The sequence below is a fragment of the Bos indicus x Bos taurus genome, chromosome 18 (assembly GCF_003369695.1).
Source record: "Bos indicus x Bos taurus breed Angus x Brahman F1 hybrid chromosome 18, Bos_hybrid_MaternalHap_v2.0, whole genome shotgun sequence".
In the NCBI taxonomy this organism is placed as follows: Eukaryota; Metazoa; Chordata; class Mammalia; order Artiodactyla; family Bovidae; genus Bos; species Bos indicus x Bos taurus.
Genome location: NC_040093.1, coordinates 39,698,328 through 39,716,661, shown reverse-complemented (window position 1 = coordinate 39,716,661; position 18,334 = coordinate 39,698,328). Strand labels below are relative to the sequence as shown.

Below are 18,334 nucleotides of genomic sequence, written 5' to 3'. Positions count from 1 at the left end.
TTTAATACATGGATAAGCCAGGTTTTTAAAAAATGAGATAATAATGGATTTTAATATCACTCAGAACCTGATTCCATGCATTTACACAGTTGACATGGGTCTTTCCGTTGACTAAGTCCGCAGCCTTTTCATATGGTACAGTGTGCCCGGAAGCCCCCTTGCCCATTGTGAGCTGTGGAGAAGAAAAAGGAAAAGTGCAAATGAAACGCTGCCGTCTAAAAAAAAGATAAAAGGGAAGCACTGAGACTGCCACAGGCCAGGTTGCACACACAGGACACTAGAGACATCCTTAGAGCAGCGCAAAAACCCAGTCAGGTCACTTGGGAAGCTTAGCGTCCTGGCATGTAAACACCAGGTACATTTTCCAGGGTGCTTCTTTCTCCCTTTCCTGTGGTCACTTGGCAGCAGGATAATAAACTAGGGTCCAAACATGGGCCCATCATATCTGGGGCCAAGAAGTAGCAGAGAATCACAGGAGGAGCCTGCAACTTCTCACTTCACTGAACAGAAACAATGAATCTTCGGATGCCCCAAGGTGGCTGGGGCCACCGCCTGCACGCAGACACTGCGCCCAACACAAGGTCATCCGCGCCATCACAGGGCTGGATGCGGGTACGATTGGCACAATCCGTTTGTCTCAAATGACCTTCTCCCCCTCTCCCCCTTTCTCCTTTTGTAGATGTCCTTGAAAGGCTACCGCAAAGCTTGGAATAAGATGAAAACCACCAATGAGCAGTTGCAGGCAATTTCCGGCCCTGGGAAATAGCCAGAAGGAAGCTACGGCTGCCGACCAAAAAGTGATCCATTAAAGTCATTAGCTCCTGTCTAAGTCATGGGGTCCGCTCACTATTCCCTGTGCTGGCTGGGGTCCCCAACTCTCCAGCCAGGCTGCCGGTCACCTCTCAGGCCACCTCAGCCCCCTGGGGAAGTGTTTTCACAGCCTGGCCCCGGGAACCCGTGAACACTGAAAGAACCACAGGGCACTCTAATGGTTTGACACTTGTTAGCCTACGTTTAGTTCACAAGCACACACGAAAGCGACCTTCCCGCTCGCGGGAGTGGGGCTAGAGGAGAGGGAGCCGGCCCAAGTCTGAGCGCGGCCCTGTCCACGGCAGTCTAGCTGCGCGACTCTCAAAAAGAGACACCGAAACAGCATGGTGAATGCCTGGCACTCAGCGTTCTGAGCTTCCTCTTCGGTTTGGAGGGCTAGCTCCTAGACGAAGATCCCATTACCAAAGAAAACGAGCGCAAAGAAAAAATAAGGTAATTTCTTGGGGCTGATGTAACCTGTTCTGGCCTGAAGAGGGCGCAGACGCCATGAACTCCCCACCGTAGTAGTCATAGTACGTGGGCTGGATGGCCATCTCAGACCTGCCTGGCTCCCTCCGCCCCTTTTCCCGGAAGTCTAGACTCATTTGAGTGCCATTGTCTGGCAGTGAACGCGTGGAATGCACGGTGGACCTTTCTTGTTCTTGGAAGGATAGTCGGGGCCACACAAGCTGGCTCAGCCCAGCCTGTTTTCTCTGTGTCACGAGATCACGTGATGAGTAGCTGGGTAAAGGACTGGGGTTCTCCCAGTGATGGAAGGAAGACAGGGGAGAGCTGGTCTTCCTGGTTTTAGACGTGATCCAGTCGCTGTAGTCTTCCACCCTGATGTACAGGAACAGGCCAGGGCATTTCTCCCCTCCTTGGGACAGGATTCCTCTCAGCACCCACAGACTCATTTCCTTCAGCTGGCACATCATTGGGTTTCCCGGGTCCCCCTGTGATAAAGGACAGAAGGCTTCAGGTCTTAGGAAAAAATCTCGTTCTCTCTCTTTTTAAAAAGTATGTCCTAGTGCTATTTACTCTCTCTTCTAGAAAAGTTTTGCACTATTCTGGCCTGTTCTTGCTGGTTCTCACTAGAAATGAGGTAAATTATAAGATACTGTTTCTAATCTAGGCCACTGTCCCCACAAATTCCAACAAGATGACTTTTCCTTTTATCATACAAATTATTTTGTAGATTCCTAGTTCCCACTTCATTTTCTTGCCCCTTCCTAGGACTTTGAATAAACCCTCCCTCTCTTCTGGTTTCTCACTCCTCAAATGTTATTTTGTTTCTTTCTGGCCTGGAATGGGCCCATTTCCCCCCTTCTCTTCTCTGTTTTGTTTCGATTTAAGCTGCTCACACCCACCCACAGCCCAGCTAGGGTCAGAGTCAGACTAGTGGGGGAGCATATGCCACCAGGCTGGACTCACAGATTTATCAGCCTGGCAGCTGTCAACGAGGCACCCTGCCCCCGCCATCCCCATCCAAGACTCTAGAGAGCTGTCCTCCTGGCCTCGGGAGCTCTGCCATACAGACCTGATCTCCCTTCAGGTGAGTGGGCAGGAGCCTGACACACCTGGCTGGAGATGTAGCCCTGGCAGGTTACCTAATTCTTTGAGCTAAACTGGGGACTCAGTTCACCTCTGTAACACCAGCAGAGGTCCTAGCACAGTGCCTGACCTACAGAATGCACTCAATAAACAATTAGCTGCTATTACCCTGGTGTCGAGAAAAGGCCCTCGTTTTTACAAGAAAAACTGAGAAATGTGGAAAAAGAAACAAGGCAGCAACTAGGAATAATTTATCTTAACTGTCCTCCAGGCCTCCTCTTAAAGGAATACCTGCTCCCCAGCCCTGGCCTGTGGTCCATCTTGGTCCAGGCAGGGGTGGGTTTATCATTGAAGGCTGGGCGATTACACTTCACTCTCACTATTTGGACTGAGGCATGGGGGAGGGGGCTTACAGTTGACAATGGCAAACAGTCTGAACAGATTCAACCATGAGAATCAGAGATGTGCAAAAGTGGTCACGTCAGTCCCTGCTGGTCGGGTGTCTATACACTTGTAGCCTCTATCACTGAACCCTCCTTTTTCTGAGGAAGCCATGCCAGAACAGAAATGAACAGAAGACAAGAGCCACTTCGCAAGCAGGGCCAGGGAGGCGCGCTCGGCAAGGCTGCCATAATTCCCTGGTTGTCTCACAGCCACACACATGTGAGGATAACATTCTGGATTTCGTTCTGTGCCTCTCATCAGATGGAAGGGGGTGCTTGAGTGTGGAACTCTTAATTTTTCAGCGTTTCACACTCTACTGTTTTCATCCCTTGCTGCCAAACAGCAGAAGGTAGAAACTTCATCCCAGAGCTCTGGCCAGTCCTCCTGGGACTGGTGAACAGGCTTTTTCGTCTGCGCCCTGTTGTGTCTGCCTGGGGCACAGAGGGTTTCTGGCCAAGCATGGAGTAATCTCCACTGTGTTCACCAGACCCACTTCCAGTTTGTTTTAACTGTGCTTTTACAGCTTGAGGAAGAAAAGGAGTGCAATTCAGGACAAATAGTTTGACAAACGATTGTGTGGTTGCCATCCCTGGCTCTCGGGTGGTTTTGCAAGCTGCTGTTCCACTCAGATGCAGAGTACGCTGCTTTTTCTCTTCTCCATAACCTGTAAGGCTGAGACCTCTGCAGCTCAAGCAACGGACACAAAAAGTACCAGCTGCTCCTCTGGAGCAGTCTCACCTCATCTCCTGGGGGAGCGACACTTTCATTGGGTGATCCTCAACCTCAACATTCAGCAAAAGCCCTAACAGTTTGGGAAGAAGGAGGAGTGGATTCAGAGTGATTCTGCTTTTGTTGGATCTCTGGGGACTCATTAAAGCAGACACTGAAAAGTGAAAGTGAAAGTCGCTCAATCGTGTCCGACTCTTTGTACTCCATGGACTGTACAGTCTGTGGAGTTCTCCAGGCGGGAATACTGGAGTGGGTAGCCTTTCCCTTCTCCAGCAGATCTTCCCAACCCAGGAATTGAAGCGGGGTCTCCTGCATTGCAGGTGGATTCTTTACCAACAGAGCTATCTGGGAAGCCCAGAGCAGACACTGAACCTGGGTGAATTATTCTACATGTGAGAAGTGTGGCTTTGAGGACCCCTGGACAGTAGAACACAATTGCTGGGACTCTAGCTAGACAAAACACTGTTTTTTTTTTTAATGGTCCGAGACAGTTTTTAAGCATAATCTAAAAAGCAAAGAACTGTCTACAGGTGTGCTGCGGTTAAAAAGCAATCTAAATTTTGTGAGTGGTTTAAAGAAATGATCATTTAGACTGTAAGCAGTTTGTGTGTGCTGTGTACTGAGTCGTTTCAGTTGTGTCTGACTCTTTGCAACCCCATGGACTGTAGCCCGCCAGGTTTCTCTGTCCGTGGGGATTCTCCAGGCAAGAATACTGGAGTGGGTTGCCATGTCCTCCCTCTAGGGTATCCTCTCGACCCAGGGATCAAACTGGAGTTTCCTGCATTGCAGCGGATTCTTTACCGCTGAACCACTGGGGAAGCCTGTAAGGAGTTTACCATATTCCTATGCATCTAAGATTCTCTTAAAACTTTCCATCTTTGAAATGGAATGTGTCTTTTAATCAGTTGATTCCAGAATTTCCATTCACTCTTCTTCCAGCATTTTTTCCTTCTCAACATTACATAAAATAATAGTGTGCTCTACAGCTGGTAGCATCTGGATCTGATGAAGTGTGGCTCTAGATTGATGGAGTGGCTGATGGCAGGATTTTGTTAAGTAGCTACATCTTCTTCTGTATTTTAACACGTTCTCTAAGAAGTTGCTACAATCGCGCATCTGACAGAGTTCAGTACAATGTCCGTTCAGTCGCTCAGTTGGGTCCGACTCTGTGACCCCGTGGACTACACTGCAGTACAATGAAGAACACTCGATAAATGTTAAACCAGCTTTGGCAGGGCAAACTTACTGTCTGATGAAAGGCAGTCCTTCGTGCTTTTGCAATGAAATGACTTTGAGAAAGAATTGTCCACATCTAAGTATTTTTTTTCCCTTTCTCTTAAAAAAACTTTTCCTTAGCCCTCTGAAAAAATTTTCCCACTGGGAAATCCCGAAGACTATTTTGAGAAAAGTGGTTGATGGAGTAGAGGAGGGAAACTTTGGAAGTCTGGCAGACCTGGGTTCTCGTCTTTAATGTTTATTAACTGTGTGGCCCTGGTAAGCCACGCTTTCCCCAGGTACAGATCTGAGGGCCAAGGACAGGTGTTTGTGAATGCTGTGCATTTTCCTGAGGCAGTAGGACAGCCCACATCCAAGTAGAGGGCAGGGCTTCTTATCGGAAAAAAGAAACCCAGTGACTGATGAGCAGTAGCATCAGTCTAGGTTCCAAAGAAGCCAAATAGAGTGAGCCTGTGCTGTGAGCACACTCAACATATATCCCCATGTGTGGTTGGGACTCATTCTTTCAAACTTTTAGCTCATGAAAAAACATGTTACTTAGCCGTGCTTAGTTATGTCACACTGACAATGGTGACTGGTTAGTCCATTCAGCAGATGGCTCTTGAGCTTTTATTATTATTTTATTTTTTATTATGTATTTATTATTATTATTGGGTTATTGAGCTTATTTGCCAAGTCCTGCTCATCCTAGAGATATCTGTGAATCCCAAGTGACAGTCCCTGACCACACGCAGCCAGGGGGAGTCCCCAAGCCCCCCATGAAGTAACCTCTGCTTACTTTCAGCTTCTATTCCACTGTGTCCTTACCAAGCAGACAGCGTTAGTCTCCATCTCTAGGTGGTTGCCACATCCTGTTTTCTGCTCTATGTTTAAGGGACACGAGTCAATGTCTTTCACGGAGATTTTCCTCAGGATACTCATTGTCATGTGATTTCCTGTCTGGACCATGCAACAGAGAGCCCAAGAATTATTAACAGGAAGACATCCCCCAAGTCAACTCAACTACAACTCACATATCCAAATGGGAGTCAGTAAGAAATGTCCTAATAAACCCCCTTTTCCTCATAAATCACAACCCGTGTCTGGCTTTTTACTGAAGACTACCTTTGTGAAAGCAAAGAACCTGAGTGTGAAGCAGGCAGAGAACGTTCACCCTTTCTTTGCTTTTCCTTGTTTGCTTCCCAAGAGTCAGAGAAAACAAGGATGGCTCAGAGAAGAGGACTGCAAGCTCTGGTTCAGGGAATGATGTTCCCTCGCCCCTCAGTAACCCTGAAGTCACTTCAGGCGTTCACTACCCGTGTATGTCCAATTTGGGTGTAAGGATAAAAGAAAAAGGACCCAATGTAAAAGTGACCTCAAAGAGGGCAAGCGCTGGGAATCTTGACCCATTCAGTGGGGGTTCCAGCCCAACTCCAGAACCTCAGGCCATCTGAATTACTGAACTAAGCCCTGGAATGGTTCATCCTGGTCACCCCCACTGCCGGCACACACACAGCCTCCTCTAGGAGAAGGAAGCCATTAACTGCAGATGTGGGGTTCCATCCTGCCACCCAGCAGTTCATCAGGACTGGCGGCCTGTTCAGCTTTCTGCCGAGGAAGCAGATGGGCCGGACCAGGCTGTTGAACTGCATCGCCGTGTCTGTCTTCAGGAGGGCTATGTTATTTCTCATTGTCTTATTGTCGAAGTCCTCATGGATGATGATGGTGTTGATAGGATACTCTTCATGAGCAATCAGTTTTGCATCCATCTTAGCTATACCAATTATAGCCACAGCGTCCTTCCTGGAGAGAGAGAACAAGCAGGTCTTGAGAAGCTGAGGCACCGAGGAAGCTTCACACTTCCCTGTTTTCATGTTTATTGATTTTTTGGCTCCATCCAACTCATCTTCCTAGGGCTACTTTTTACTCACCTTTTTGAACCATGTCCCCAGGAAATTTTTTTTTTCGTCTTATTGAAGTGTAGTTGATTTACAATGTTGTTTTAGTTTCTGGTATACAGAAAAGTGATTCAGTTTATATATATATATATATATATATATATATATATATATATATAATATTTTATATATTATATACATGAAATATATTTCATAGACTATATCTGAAATACATGAAGCACTCATATATGAAATATATTTCATACATATAAAATGTATTCCATATATTATATACAATATATTACAATAATATATTTTATTTTTAATATTCTTTTCCATTATGACTTATCACAAGATATTGAATATAGTTCCCTATGCTATACAGTAAGACCTTGTCATTTATCAATTTTATAGTAGTTTGTCAGGAAATCATTTCTGAACCCCTACACTTGTGCCATCATTCTTTGAAGATTCTTCTATCTTACAAGCATATAGCCTACCACCTGAAGATAATCTGGTATGTTATGGCTGATTATCTTTCTTCTATGCTTATTTATTTATGGGTCTAAAATTAAAATGAAAGAAAAACTTTTAAAGCCATAGGTTGGAGTAATAATGTAAACCCTGGCAATAATCAAATGGTGTAACAAAAATTGAAAAGAAAGCAGAGGTGGGTTGTATACACCAATTTTCTCATCTTTCATGGGAGTCTAAACGGTTATTTATTTACAGCTAATATATGAAATAACATGTGTGCAGACATGAAAGTACATAAATAACCTATTAACACTGAGTGGTCATGAGGAGAGAAGGAAAGAGTGAAAAGATAGGAATTCTGGCATCAGCCATGGGAGAGTCTTGAGAGGATGATCCAGAGAGAAACAGAAGACTTGGGTATTTTCCATGAAATTAGAGGTCTAAGATGAACACATTTGTAAGAAAACAAATTCAAGCTTTCCAAATCTGTTAGAAGAGACCTATGAAACAAAGCCATATAATGAAAAGGAAAACAGAAAGCAAGAAAAACAGAGGCAGGAGTTTTATTCTGAATATCAAAGCAGAAGAGCATGCAACAAGATAAAGAAAGGTGGTGATAAGGAATTCAATCTACAATGAAGAATTTATTGCAACAAGTGACACAATGTTCATGAATTAAATTCCAAGAAATAGAAGGAGAAAAAGCAAGGAGTTTGTAATTTGCCTTGGTCAGCCCAGGAAAGATCAAGTAGACTCCATGCTCCAATTTTATATATTAAATTATATTCCAAGGACAGAGGGGAACTTTTTAATTTACTTACGGAAAATAGTCACATGGACCACATAGTAGACCACAAAGACAACGTGAACGAATTCCTTAATAGCTCACCTGCCATCTAACTCAGAATTAAATCGTGTTGGAAAACAAAGCAAAGTGTCCTAGCGCCTGGATATTTTTTAATGGTCTTTGATAAAACACAGAGTCAAAAAGGAGATCAATCAAACCAGCAGATCAGATAGAAAATAGCAGTAATGAAAACACTACATAGAAAACAACCTCTCTGGAGGGCAATATATATAGCACATATAGCGTTTTTTTTAAAAATCTGGTTTAAAAGAATGTCCATTTACCGTAAACCATTTGGAGAATACAGAGAAGTTCAAAGACGAAAACAGGAATCATGGGTGCTCTGAGCATCCAGAGATGGGCACTCTCCAAGTGTTTGTGTATTTCCTTCAAGCCTTTTCTCTCTGTGCGTATATTCGTGGCAGTCTCATGGTTAAGGTCTGAGGTTTAAGTGTTTTAAACTTATCCTATCAATTCCCTTAAGAAGACTCCTTGTTAGGACTCTTATCAGTTCTCTTAACAAGATAAGCAGTAAGGACCTCCAGTGTCAAGAGTCAGCGCCTTTGTGACTGTAGTACAGAAAGCGGGAGCCAATATCCTTCCTACAGAGGATGGCGAGCGCATCCTTTCACTCCACAGGGGTGCAGCTGTTAGTCCTTACCGCAGAGAAGACACAGACTGTGCCGACCTTGGCAGCTGGTGATTTTAGGACCCCCAAGCTCACGGCAAGCCCCGAGCTGGTAAAAAAAAGCCGTGTTGCCCTGACACCAGGAACCCACCTTCCAGTCTTCCCCAAGCTGAGCAGGAAGCAGAGTCCCCCAGAGCCCACCCCGCCTCGGTGGGCTGTGTCAGCTCCAAAGCTGGGGTACTGGCCTGTTCTGAAAGGTGGACGCGATGCTGAGGATCCAGAACTCACTGAGGATGCTGCCGAAAGTCAGGTGGGTGTACTGGGAATCCTGCAGCGACACCACCCACGGGAACTCCTGCTCTTCGACCAAACCCTCCTCGGAAGTGACCGCAATGTTGCTTTTCTGGATGCCGCAACCTGGAGGGGGTGTGCAGGGGCCTGACTGCCGGGCAAGCAGCTAGAGCCTGTGGCCACCACTACCACTGCCACATCAGACCTCAGGACCCGCTCCCTCTCCTGCTGTTTCCCCCACTTTTTCTGGCTCGCCATAACCATACCACCCTCATTTATTTTTGTAGGAGGTCTTCTTCCCCATCAAAGACCCTTGGTGACATCTTTGAATCTAAAAATGTTAGGCTAGCGATGATCACCCTCATTTATCACAAGCTTAGCACTTGGCAGATTTGTTGTTGTTTGTTTAGTCGCTAAGTTGGGGCCAACTCTTTGTGACCCCATGGACTGTAGCCCGCCAGGCTCCTCTATCCACAGGATTTTTCCAGGCAAGAATACTAGAGTGGGTTGCCATTTCCTTCTCCAAGGAATCTTCCTGACCCAGGGATTGAACCCACATCTCCTGCATTAGCAGGTGGATTCTTTACCACTGGGGACTTCCAGGTGGCTCAGTGAAAACGAATTCCCTTCCCTTCCCACCAGGGAAGTCCCACTGAGCTTATCCTAAGCTGTTTATCTGAAATCTTTCATATATATCAGCAGTTCTTAAAGTGTCCTCTGGGATCTTTGGGAGTCCTCAAGACCCTTTCTGGGGTCTGCCAGGTTAAAACTATTATCTGGACACCATGTCCCAAGTCCAGTTTGCCCCTGTGCGTTGGGACTTGGGGAGAGCCACTCACCTCTCTGGGCTTCAGTTTCCTTTTATGAGAGGTAAGGTAACACACCTCTCACAAGAGGAGAGGTGTGTCCCCATGACTGATAATGCCTAGCTCAATGGATGATGGCATTACCTACCCCCACTGCTCTGGTAGCCTCTACGTGAGTACCCAGCGTGTGTTTCTAAGTTGGTGGTCCTGGGCCCTGCGTGTCACCTACTGGGTAGCACTGGCTGATAAGGTCAGGACATTGGTGACTTCTTTTTCATCCATTCATCTACCTGTACACACAGCCCTGCAGAGTTAGGGGCTGGGCTAACGGGACAGATTTCAGGGTTCTGTCCCCAGCCCAGGGGAGGTCCCAATGCATGGGGGAGACAGACACGCTGAAGAGTGATGTACAGAGAGACCTGTGACACAAGAGACTGTCCCCAGAGTACACAGAAGAGGGGACATGGATTTTGCCCAGAACATGAAGTCTGGGAGGGCTTCCCCCAGGAGGTGACCTTTGAGGTGACCACCAATGCCAGAGCGTTTCCAAACCGCGATGCTGGAGTTGACTGAATATTCAGTACAGTCATCAAAGGACCACTCCATGCCAGGGCACCGTGTGATCAGATTCACATCTCTGTGAGCTGACACTTGGAGACTTTGCTGGAACAGTGACAGAGCTGGTTGTCAGCAGGATGATGGCTGCAAGGCCATCAGGTGCTTCAGGGTCACCAGAGAAAGGAATTCTGGTTTGTTTGTTTTTCCACAGAATATTGGCCACCTGTGGTGAGCAAGGCATAAACAACCCTTCCTCATGCAGCAAGAATCTATACGTGTGCGATGACTTTTATCTTTTCAAAGTTCTAATTGGCTGATTCATTCATTCATGACCTTATATGATCCTTGAAAGCCCAGGATATAATGAGGAAATCTGTCCCAGAGATGAAATGTTGGCCCCAGGTCACTTGCCTGAGGCTTTTTAAGAGGGGCGGAGAGGCCCTTTCTGTCTTTTGCCTCCTTGGCCTGCAAGGAGCTGGGGGAGGCCAGGAAGGAGGTTGGTCTGCTTGGTGTGTGTGTACGTGTGCACGGGGAGCTCCTTCATGTCTCCTATTTAACTCCAGGAAGACAGGAGAGAGCCAGCTGGGGTGGCAGGAGCTGGCACAGAGACTGCTTTCATCAGGTGCCCTACCATCTACCCTGTTCCAGGCTGGAATCTATAACCTGGGGATCAGGGAGGTGACTGCAGCTGCCACTTCTGCCGACTGAGGCCAGGCAGCCTCTAAGGCACCTCCCTGCCCCTGAGCCCAGCCCTGCAGCTGGGGATCAGTTTAGAGGTAATGTTAAAAGTTTAAGGATAAAGGCCTTCATCCGAAGCTGAAACAGAAACACTTGGAAGGCCTGGTTCCCAAGTGCATAAGACATATCTTGCCCTCCCTTTACTCACCCCCCCCCCCCCCCCCCGACTCCGGCTCAGGAAGGATGGAGCCTGGAGGATATATCCTGGGGAGGGCAGAGGCAGGGGTGGTGAGTGGGGAGCCAGGAGCTCATGTCAATCCCCTCTGCCCCCATCAGGGGGCCCTCTCTGTAGCCTAAGCTTTATTTTCCTAACCAGACTCTCACCAAGGACTAGTCCTGACACCAGGCTGCTCAAGCCCAGTGTCCTACATCCACCCACCACGTTCCACTTCTTCCCCTGGTTCCTTCCACCAACTCATGCTGCCCAGAGCAAGGCGGCATAACTCACCCGTCCCCGAGTCCCTCTCTGGACATTAAAAGGACAGTTTCCTTTTCTGGGATGACTCCCCCTGCCACGTCACACAGTCAGCTGAAGTCGTGACGGAAGAGAAAAGAGAGAAGCACACTCACTGGCAGATGCGTGGGAGATGTAGAGCAGCAGCAGGAGCGCCCTTCTCATCGCTGCCATCCCCAGAGACAGCCGCAGCAGACACCATGGGCAGCTGTGAACACAGAAGTGCCGAGCACCTGGCCTTTCCTCTCCTCCCCAAGGTGGTGACATCCCCCACCCCGACCCCCGTATCAGAGTCCCTGTCCCTTGCCTTTCTACCCGCAAAACTTCCAAGACACGGGAATCAGACCTGTCAGGTCCCTGTTCTTTGGTTCCGAGCAGTAAAGAGGCCAGGACCAGCTGCCCGGCCCCGATGTTCAGCCAGTGGCTCGTAAGATGCAAGGAGAGGAGGCAGCCACGCTGGTTGGTTTTCTGCACAACCCAGCCAGGGTTCCCGGGTTTCCCCATGGCGTCAGGTCTCAGCAAAAGGTTATTTTTTGACTCGTTGAATTCAACCCTTGCCTTAACTCTGTAGCCATAGGATGCTGCTGAAAAGCAAAAAGTGGGGATTACGTAAAAGCCCACCCTGGTTTTGCCCCTCCTATGGGCTTCCCTGGTATCTCAGATGGTAAAGAATCCACCTGCAATGCAGGAGACCTGAGTTTGATCCCTGGGTTGGGAGGATCCCCTGAAGAAGTGGAAAGGCTACCCACTCCAGTATTTCTGCCTGGAGAATTCCATGGACAGAGGAGCCTGGTGGGCTACAGACCATGGGGTCTCAAAGAGTCAGACACAACTGAGCAACTGAGCACATCAAACTCTGCTGGCTTAAATAATGCTGGGTTTCTTTTCACTGATGACAGCTCAGACTTTTACATAGTAACCACCCCAGCATTTCGCTCAGTTCATTCACACAGTAACCCTGTGAAGTGGACAGCGTCGTCATCCCCACTGTGTGTGTGTGTGTGTGTGTAAAGTCACTGAGTCGTGTCTGACTCTTTGCAATCCCATGGACTGTGGCCTGCCAGGTTCCTCTGTCTGTGGGATTTTTCCAGGCAAGAATACTTCAGTGGGTTGCCATTTCCTTCTCCAGGGGATCTTCCAGACCCAGGGATTGAAGCCCTCATCCCCATTCTACAGATTCAGAAACTGATACTCAGAGACCATAGGAATCCCACTCAAGGTCAGCCGAGGCTGCCTGGTGGTGGAGCTGGAGCTCAAAGCCCAGGCGTGCTCCTCCATCCCCTGCACCGCCAGGCCTACCCTCGCCTCAGACAATGCACAAGGGCCCTAGGAACCCACGCGTGCTGTCCTCACTCACCATGTTCCACTCATGATGCCAGATGTTTCTTGCTGTCAGGATGGTTCTCAGAGTTCTTCTGTGAACTGCTCCTGCAAAAGGAGAAGTGAACTCACTCTGACCTTATTACCGCAGAGCTCAACCAAGGGATTCCTTCTAGCACCTTGGGAAGAATATTCCATTGTGGCATCACGGTTACCATGGAGCCACCAAGCAAACATCTGGACACGGGGACACGGGAGGAGCGGGGATGAAAAGCCGGCCTGTTTCATAAACTTGGCAACGCTATTCTGGAAGCCTGCCTCTCCCCAAGTCTGGCTGAGACAACTTCCCTTTCGCCAGGTCATAGCATCCTGTCCAGTCATGGCCATGGTCTGTCTGCTTCCTCGGCATCTGCCCTGTGTCTACATGAGTCTGTCTGGAGAGAGGAAGCCCACGACTTGGGAGGGTTTGGTTTTTCCAACCCCGACAGCATTCTTACGCTCCTAGTGTGGTTTCCTGGAGGCTCAGCCCAGTTTTCTTTAGCCCCCCAGCTTGTGGGTCCATGTGGAGCTACCAGAAGTGCCCTGCCAGACCACAATTGCTAAGTGGATCTGCACTCCAGCAGCTCCAAACAGCCCAGGCTTCAGCACAGGGCCAGGATTTCAGAAAAGCGTTGACAACATTGTGGTCAGATGTAATTCCACAGACCCAGAGGGCCGCTGGCATTGACTGGACAGATGAATGACTGATAGGTAAAGGATGGCAGGAAAGCAAAGCCTGATGAGAGAGAAACCACTGCCTCCTTCCCTTCTTGGCTTCCCTAACATCCATCCTGTGTGCCTCGCCAGCCTGCATCACCTCCAACCCCAAGGAGGGAGAATGGAATGGGAAAGATTTTTGGCAGTGGGAGAAAACGGAATTGCCGATCCTTCAATATGCTCTGCATTTGCAGATCTCAAAGAGTTTTCACAGTTTCTCATTCAGGACTCACAGTCACCCTTGCCAGGATGAAGGAATTACCCAAGCTCTCCAGATGGAAACAACTATGCGTCAAGGTGGGAAAGTCACTTCCCTAGAGCCGAACACCTGGGAAACATGGGCAGGATTCCAGCCGGATCCTTCCAACTCCAGGGTGGTCAACCAGCTCCAAGTCGGCATTTCTCAGCCTGGACCACATGCCTGATAGGGGATGGAAGCGGAAACAGTGATCGGGGCTGCTCTTGAAGAATGGGGATGCTGAATTAGTACCCAAGATGTTGACTCTCTCCAGATTCCTTCTGATTTTCTGCATGAAAAGAAGCCATGTGCAAGCTGCCAGAAACACTCTGTCTCCTGACAGGAGGGAGCTAGCATAACCCACAATAAGAAAGACTTAGAAACCTACAGGTGTCCAGCAGACCTTATAGACATGTGTACATGCGTGCTCAGTCCCTAAGCCATGTCCTACTCTTTGTGACCCCACGGACTGCAGCCCGCCAGGCTCCTCTGTCCATGGGATTTCTCAGGCAAGAATACTGGAGTAGGTTGCCATTTCCTTCTCCAGGGGATCTTCCCGACTCAGGGATCAAACCCACATCTCCTGCATTGGCAGGTGGATTCTTTACCACTGAGCCACCAGGGAAGCCCATCCTTATAGACAGTGGGCCTCAAATTTTCGTCCTCTGTGGGCCACTTAATACAGTCAATTTTAGGTAAATTTTTAAAAAATTCATCACAACATTTAAAATAATTATTTGTTTCTTTAAGATTAATAATAATAAAATTTTTCTTTTATATCTTTGAGAGGAAATTCATTTGCAGTCTTACACCAAGGGCTTCATGTTCAGGACAGTGACAGCATGAAACATTCAATTTTTCAACCTGTTATTTTTTACTTGTTTTCTTTATTTTCATTAAGTTAGAAAATCTTACCTCTCAACTAAAGGGCATCTGAAATCACAGTGTGTTCTGGAGTTTCCATCAGATATTCAGTTCAGTGTATTCAGATTAAACATGGACTCCAAAATTACAGAGAGGTTTTTCAGTGATGGCTGTTCTCACATGCTCAGGGGCCAGCCCATCAAGCTCAAAGCCTGGGCTGAAATTTTCTTCTGGGAAACTGAAAGTTTCATCCAGGGAGATAGTGATGGTTGGATTACTAGTCCACTTTGTTGCTTTTCCCTCTGGAAAATATTTCTTTGTGTCCCATTGCCGCTTTGTAAAAAATGTTTTTTAAACATGCCAATAAGAGCTTTACTATACTTCAAAAATCTTTTGTGGAATTAACAGAATTAAAAAATTAAGCACTTCATTTTGTTGTTGTTTAGTTGCTAAGTCATGTCCGACTCTTCGTGACCCCATTGACTACAGCAAGCCAGGCTCCTCTGTCCTCTACCGTTTCCAGGAGTTTGCTCAAATTCCTGTCCATTGAGTCAGTGATGCTATATAACCATCTCATACTCTGTTGTCCCCTTCTCCTTTTTCCCTCATTCTTTCCCAGCATAAGGGTCTTCCCCAATGAGTCAAGTCTTCCCATCTGGTGGCCAAAGTATAGGTGCTTCAGCTTCAGCATCAGTCCTTCTAACTGAATATTCAGGGTTGATTTCCTTTAGGATTGACTGCTTTGATCTCCTGGAAGTCTAAGGGACTCTCAAGAGTCTTCTTCAGCACCACAATTTAAAAGCATCAGTTCTTCAGTGTTCAGCCTTCTTTATGGTCCAGCTCTCACATCCATACATGACTACTGGAGAAACCATCAGTTCAGTTCAGTCACTCAGTCATGTCCGACTCTTTGTGACCCCATGGACTGCAGCCTTCCAGGCTTCCCTGTCCATCACCAACTGTGTTGAAAACCATAGCTTTGACTAGACCGACCTTAGTTGGCAAAGTAATATCTCTGCTTTTTATATGCTGTCTAGGTTGGTCATAGCTTTTCTTCCAAGGAGCAATCATCTTTTAATTTCATGGCTGCAGTCACCATGTGCAGTGATTTTGGAGCCCAAGAAAATAAAGTCTCTCACTATTTCCATTGTTTCTGAACCATCTATTTGCCATGAAGTGATAGGACTAGATACCATGATCTTAGTTTTTTGAATGTTGTTTTAAGCCAGCTTTTTTACTCTCCTCTTTCACTTTCATCAAGAGGCTTTTGGTTCCTCTTCGCTTTCTGCCATAAGGGTGGTGTCATCTGCATATCTGAGGTTATCGATATTTCTCCCAGCAATCTTGATTTCAGCTTGTGCTTCATCCAGTCCGGAATTTCACATGATGTACTCTGCATATAAGTTAAATAAGCAGGATGACAATATACAGCCTTGATGTACTCCTTTCCCAATCTGTCAGGATATATCTATCCTTAGAAGATAAGGCTATATTGTTTTCCAAGGGAGTTGTAACTATTTGCACTCATACCAGCAGCATATATGGGTCCTGCTGATCCATGTCCTTTCTAACTCTTGCTACTGTCAGCCTTAATTTTTGGCCAATCCAACAGTTATAAATGGTATCTCATTGCTAATTTTCATTTCTCTAATTATTAATAAGGTCAAGGTAATTTCCCCACATATTTATTCCCTCCAGAGTTAATGCTTGGGTCTTTTGCCCCCCCTCCCTTTTTTTTTTCTGTTGAGTTCTTATTGCTATGTGAGAATTCTTGATATATTCTGAATATTGTCCACTGTACATATTGTGAATATCTTCAACCATTTGTGGCCTATGTTTTCACTTTTGATTTCTTTATGGTGTTTGATTAGACAGGATTGAATTTTGTCAAATAATTTTTTGGTATCAATTAAGATAATCACTGGGAGAGGAAATGGCAACCCACTCCAGTATTCTTGTCCAGGAAATCCCATGGACAGAGGAGCCTGGCAGGGTACAGTCCATAGGGTCAAAAAGAGTCGGACACGACTGAACAACTACACAAGATAATCATATGGTTATTCTTGAAATTGTTAGTGTGATTAATAAAATGTACAGAACTTCTCAAGCCACTCGAATTTCAGGGATAAATATTTTATCTTTTTATACACTATTATTTGCCAATGTTTTATATAGCATTTTTGGCATCTGTGTTTGTGAGTTAGATTGGCTTGTAATTTTCCTCTCTCGTTTTATCAGTTTTAAGGTCCTGTGGAATTAGTTGGGAGATAGAAATTATATGTTCTCTGAAATTTTGCAGAATTCAACTGAAAACTGTCTAGGTCTGCTGTTTGTGGGTAAATTTCTAAAGGCTGTTTAATATTTTTAGTGCCTCTAGGACTATGCTTGGAGAAGGAAATGGCAACCCACTCCAGTGTTCCTGCCTGGAAAATCCCAGGGACGGGTTGGCAACAGTGGGTTGCCATCTCTGAGGTCGCACAGAGTTGGACATGACTGAAGCGACTTAGCAGCAGTAGCAGGACTATGCTGACTATTCGTCTTGAGGCACTTCCGTTATGTTTTTCTAGGAACGTTTCCATTTTGTTTGCTTTTAAATTAAAAGGAGTTAAGGGCTATCACTCACTCTCATTTAAAATCTGTAATATGAAAATTAACACCCTTTTTTCATTCCTAGTATTGTTTATTCATGCCTCTGTCTATTCTTTACTAGTTTCGCCAGAGTTCCAGTTTACTTGTGCTTTCAGAATAAAGTTTTGTCTTTGTTGATCTTTATGTTTTTGGTTTTGCGTTTTATTTTTTAACAATTTTTTGGGTATCTTCGTACATTTGTTTTCTATCTTATTACTAGCATCTGTTTTTAAGAAGTACTAGCACCGGCTTATTACTCTGTATCTTGATATTCTGGTTTATTACTCTCTGCATTTAGATGTATTATTTGTTTTCTTCTACCTTCTTTGGGTTTATTTTGTGTTCTTTTTCTAAAATTTTAGGTTGGACATTCAGCTCATGGATATTCTTGCCCTCTTTTCTAAAATAAACATTTAAGACTTTGTATTTCCCTTTAAGTTCTACTTCCCTGGCATCTTTTAAGTTTGATACATTGTGCTTTCCTTATCATTCATTTCTAGTATTTTAATGTTTTCATTATGATTATTTTTGACTCTTGAACTACTTAGAAGTGTGTTTTTAAATTTCCAGCTGTATGACTAGTTCTATTTAACTTTTTCTAGCTATTTTTGACACAACTGGGTTGAAGAATATCTTTGTGATACTGATTCTTCAAAACCTCTAAGGCTTGCTCTTGGCTTAATATGTAGTAAGAAACTTTTTAACTGTTCCATGTTTGCTTGAGGAAAATGCAAACTGTCTCTGCCCATCAGTTCACCTTCAGCTTGTTGACTGTTCTCTTCAAATCTTCTGTATCTCTGATTTTCTGTCTGTTTGGCCTATCAATAATTAAGAAAGGTGCTTCCTATCATGGTGACTAAATCAATTTCTTCCTAGCATCATAGCCAGTTTTGCTTTGTGTTTTGAAGCTGTTTTATTAGATACACAAATTTTAAATTGTCATATTTTCCTGATGAACTACAGTTCTCTGTCATTATTCTCTGCAGCTGTATTCTATGAAGTTGTGATAAACACTGAATTAATGAATACTGAACCATTGCTCCTTGGAGAAATATTAGGCTAGGTTTGCATAAGCCTCTTAT

At 45.7% G+C, this 18,334-nt stretch overlaps 2 protein-coding genes across 6 annotated transcripts in view; one reads left to right on the top strand and one right to left on the bottom strand.

Moving 5' to 3' along the window:
• Positions 1-2,528, top strand: part of CCDC113 (coiled-coil domain containing 113) — a 33,832-nt gene extending 31,304 nt beyond the window's left edge. For all 5 annotated transcript variants that reach the window (XM_027516420.1, XM_027516418.1, XM_027516416.1 and 2 more), the window contains exon 9: positions 680-2,528. In XM_027516420.1, coding sequence (XP_027372221.1) covers positions 680-766 — 87 coding nt within the window. In that variant the 3' untranslated portion in view covers positions 767-2,528. The remainder of the gene's footprint in view (positions 1-679) is intronic.
• Positions 1,169-11,648, bottom strand: PRSS54 (serine protease 54). The gene is given in 6 exon segments (XM_027516422.1): positions 1,169-1,763; positions 5,578-5,709; positions 6,294-6,552; positions 8,845-9,016; positions 11,563-11,611; positions 11,613-11,648. Coding segments are annotated over 6 exon segments (1,182 nt in total). The 3' UTR covers positions 1,169-1,229.
• Positions 11,649-18,334: the final 6,686 nt, after the last annotated feature.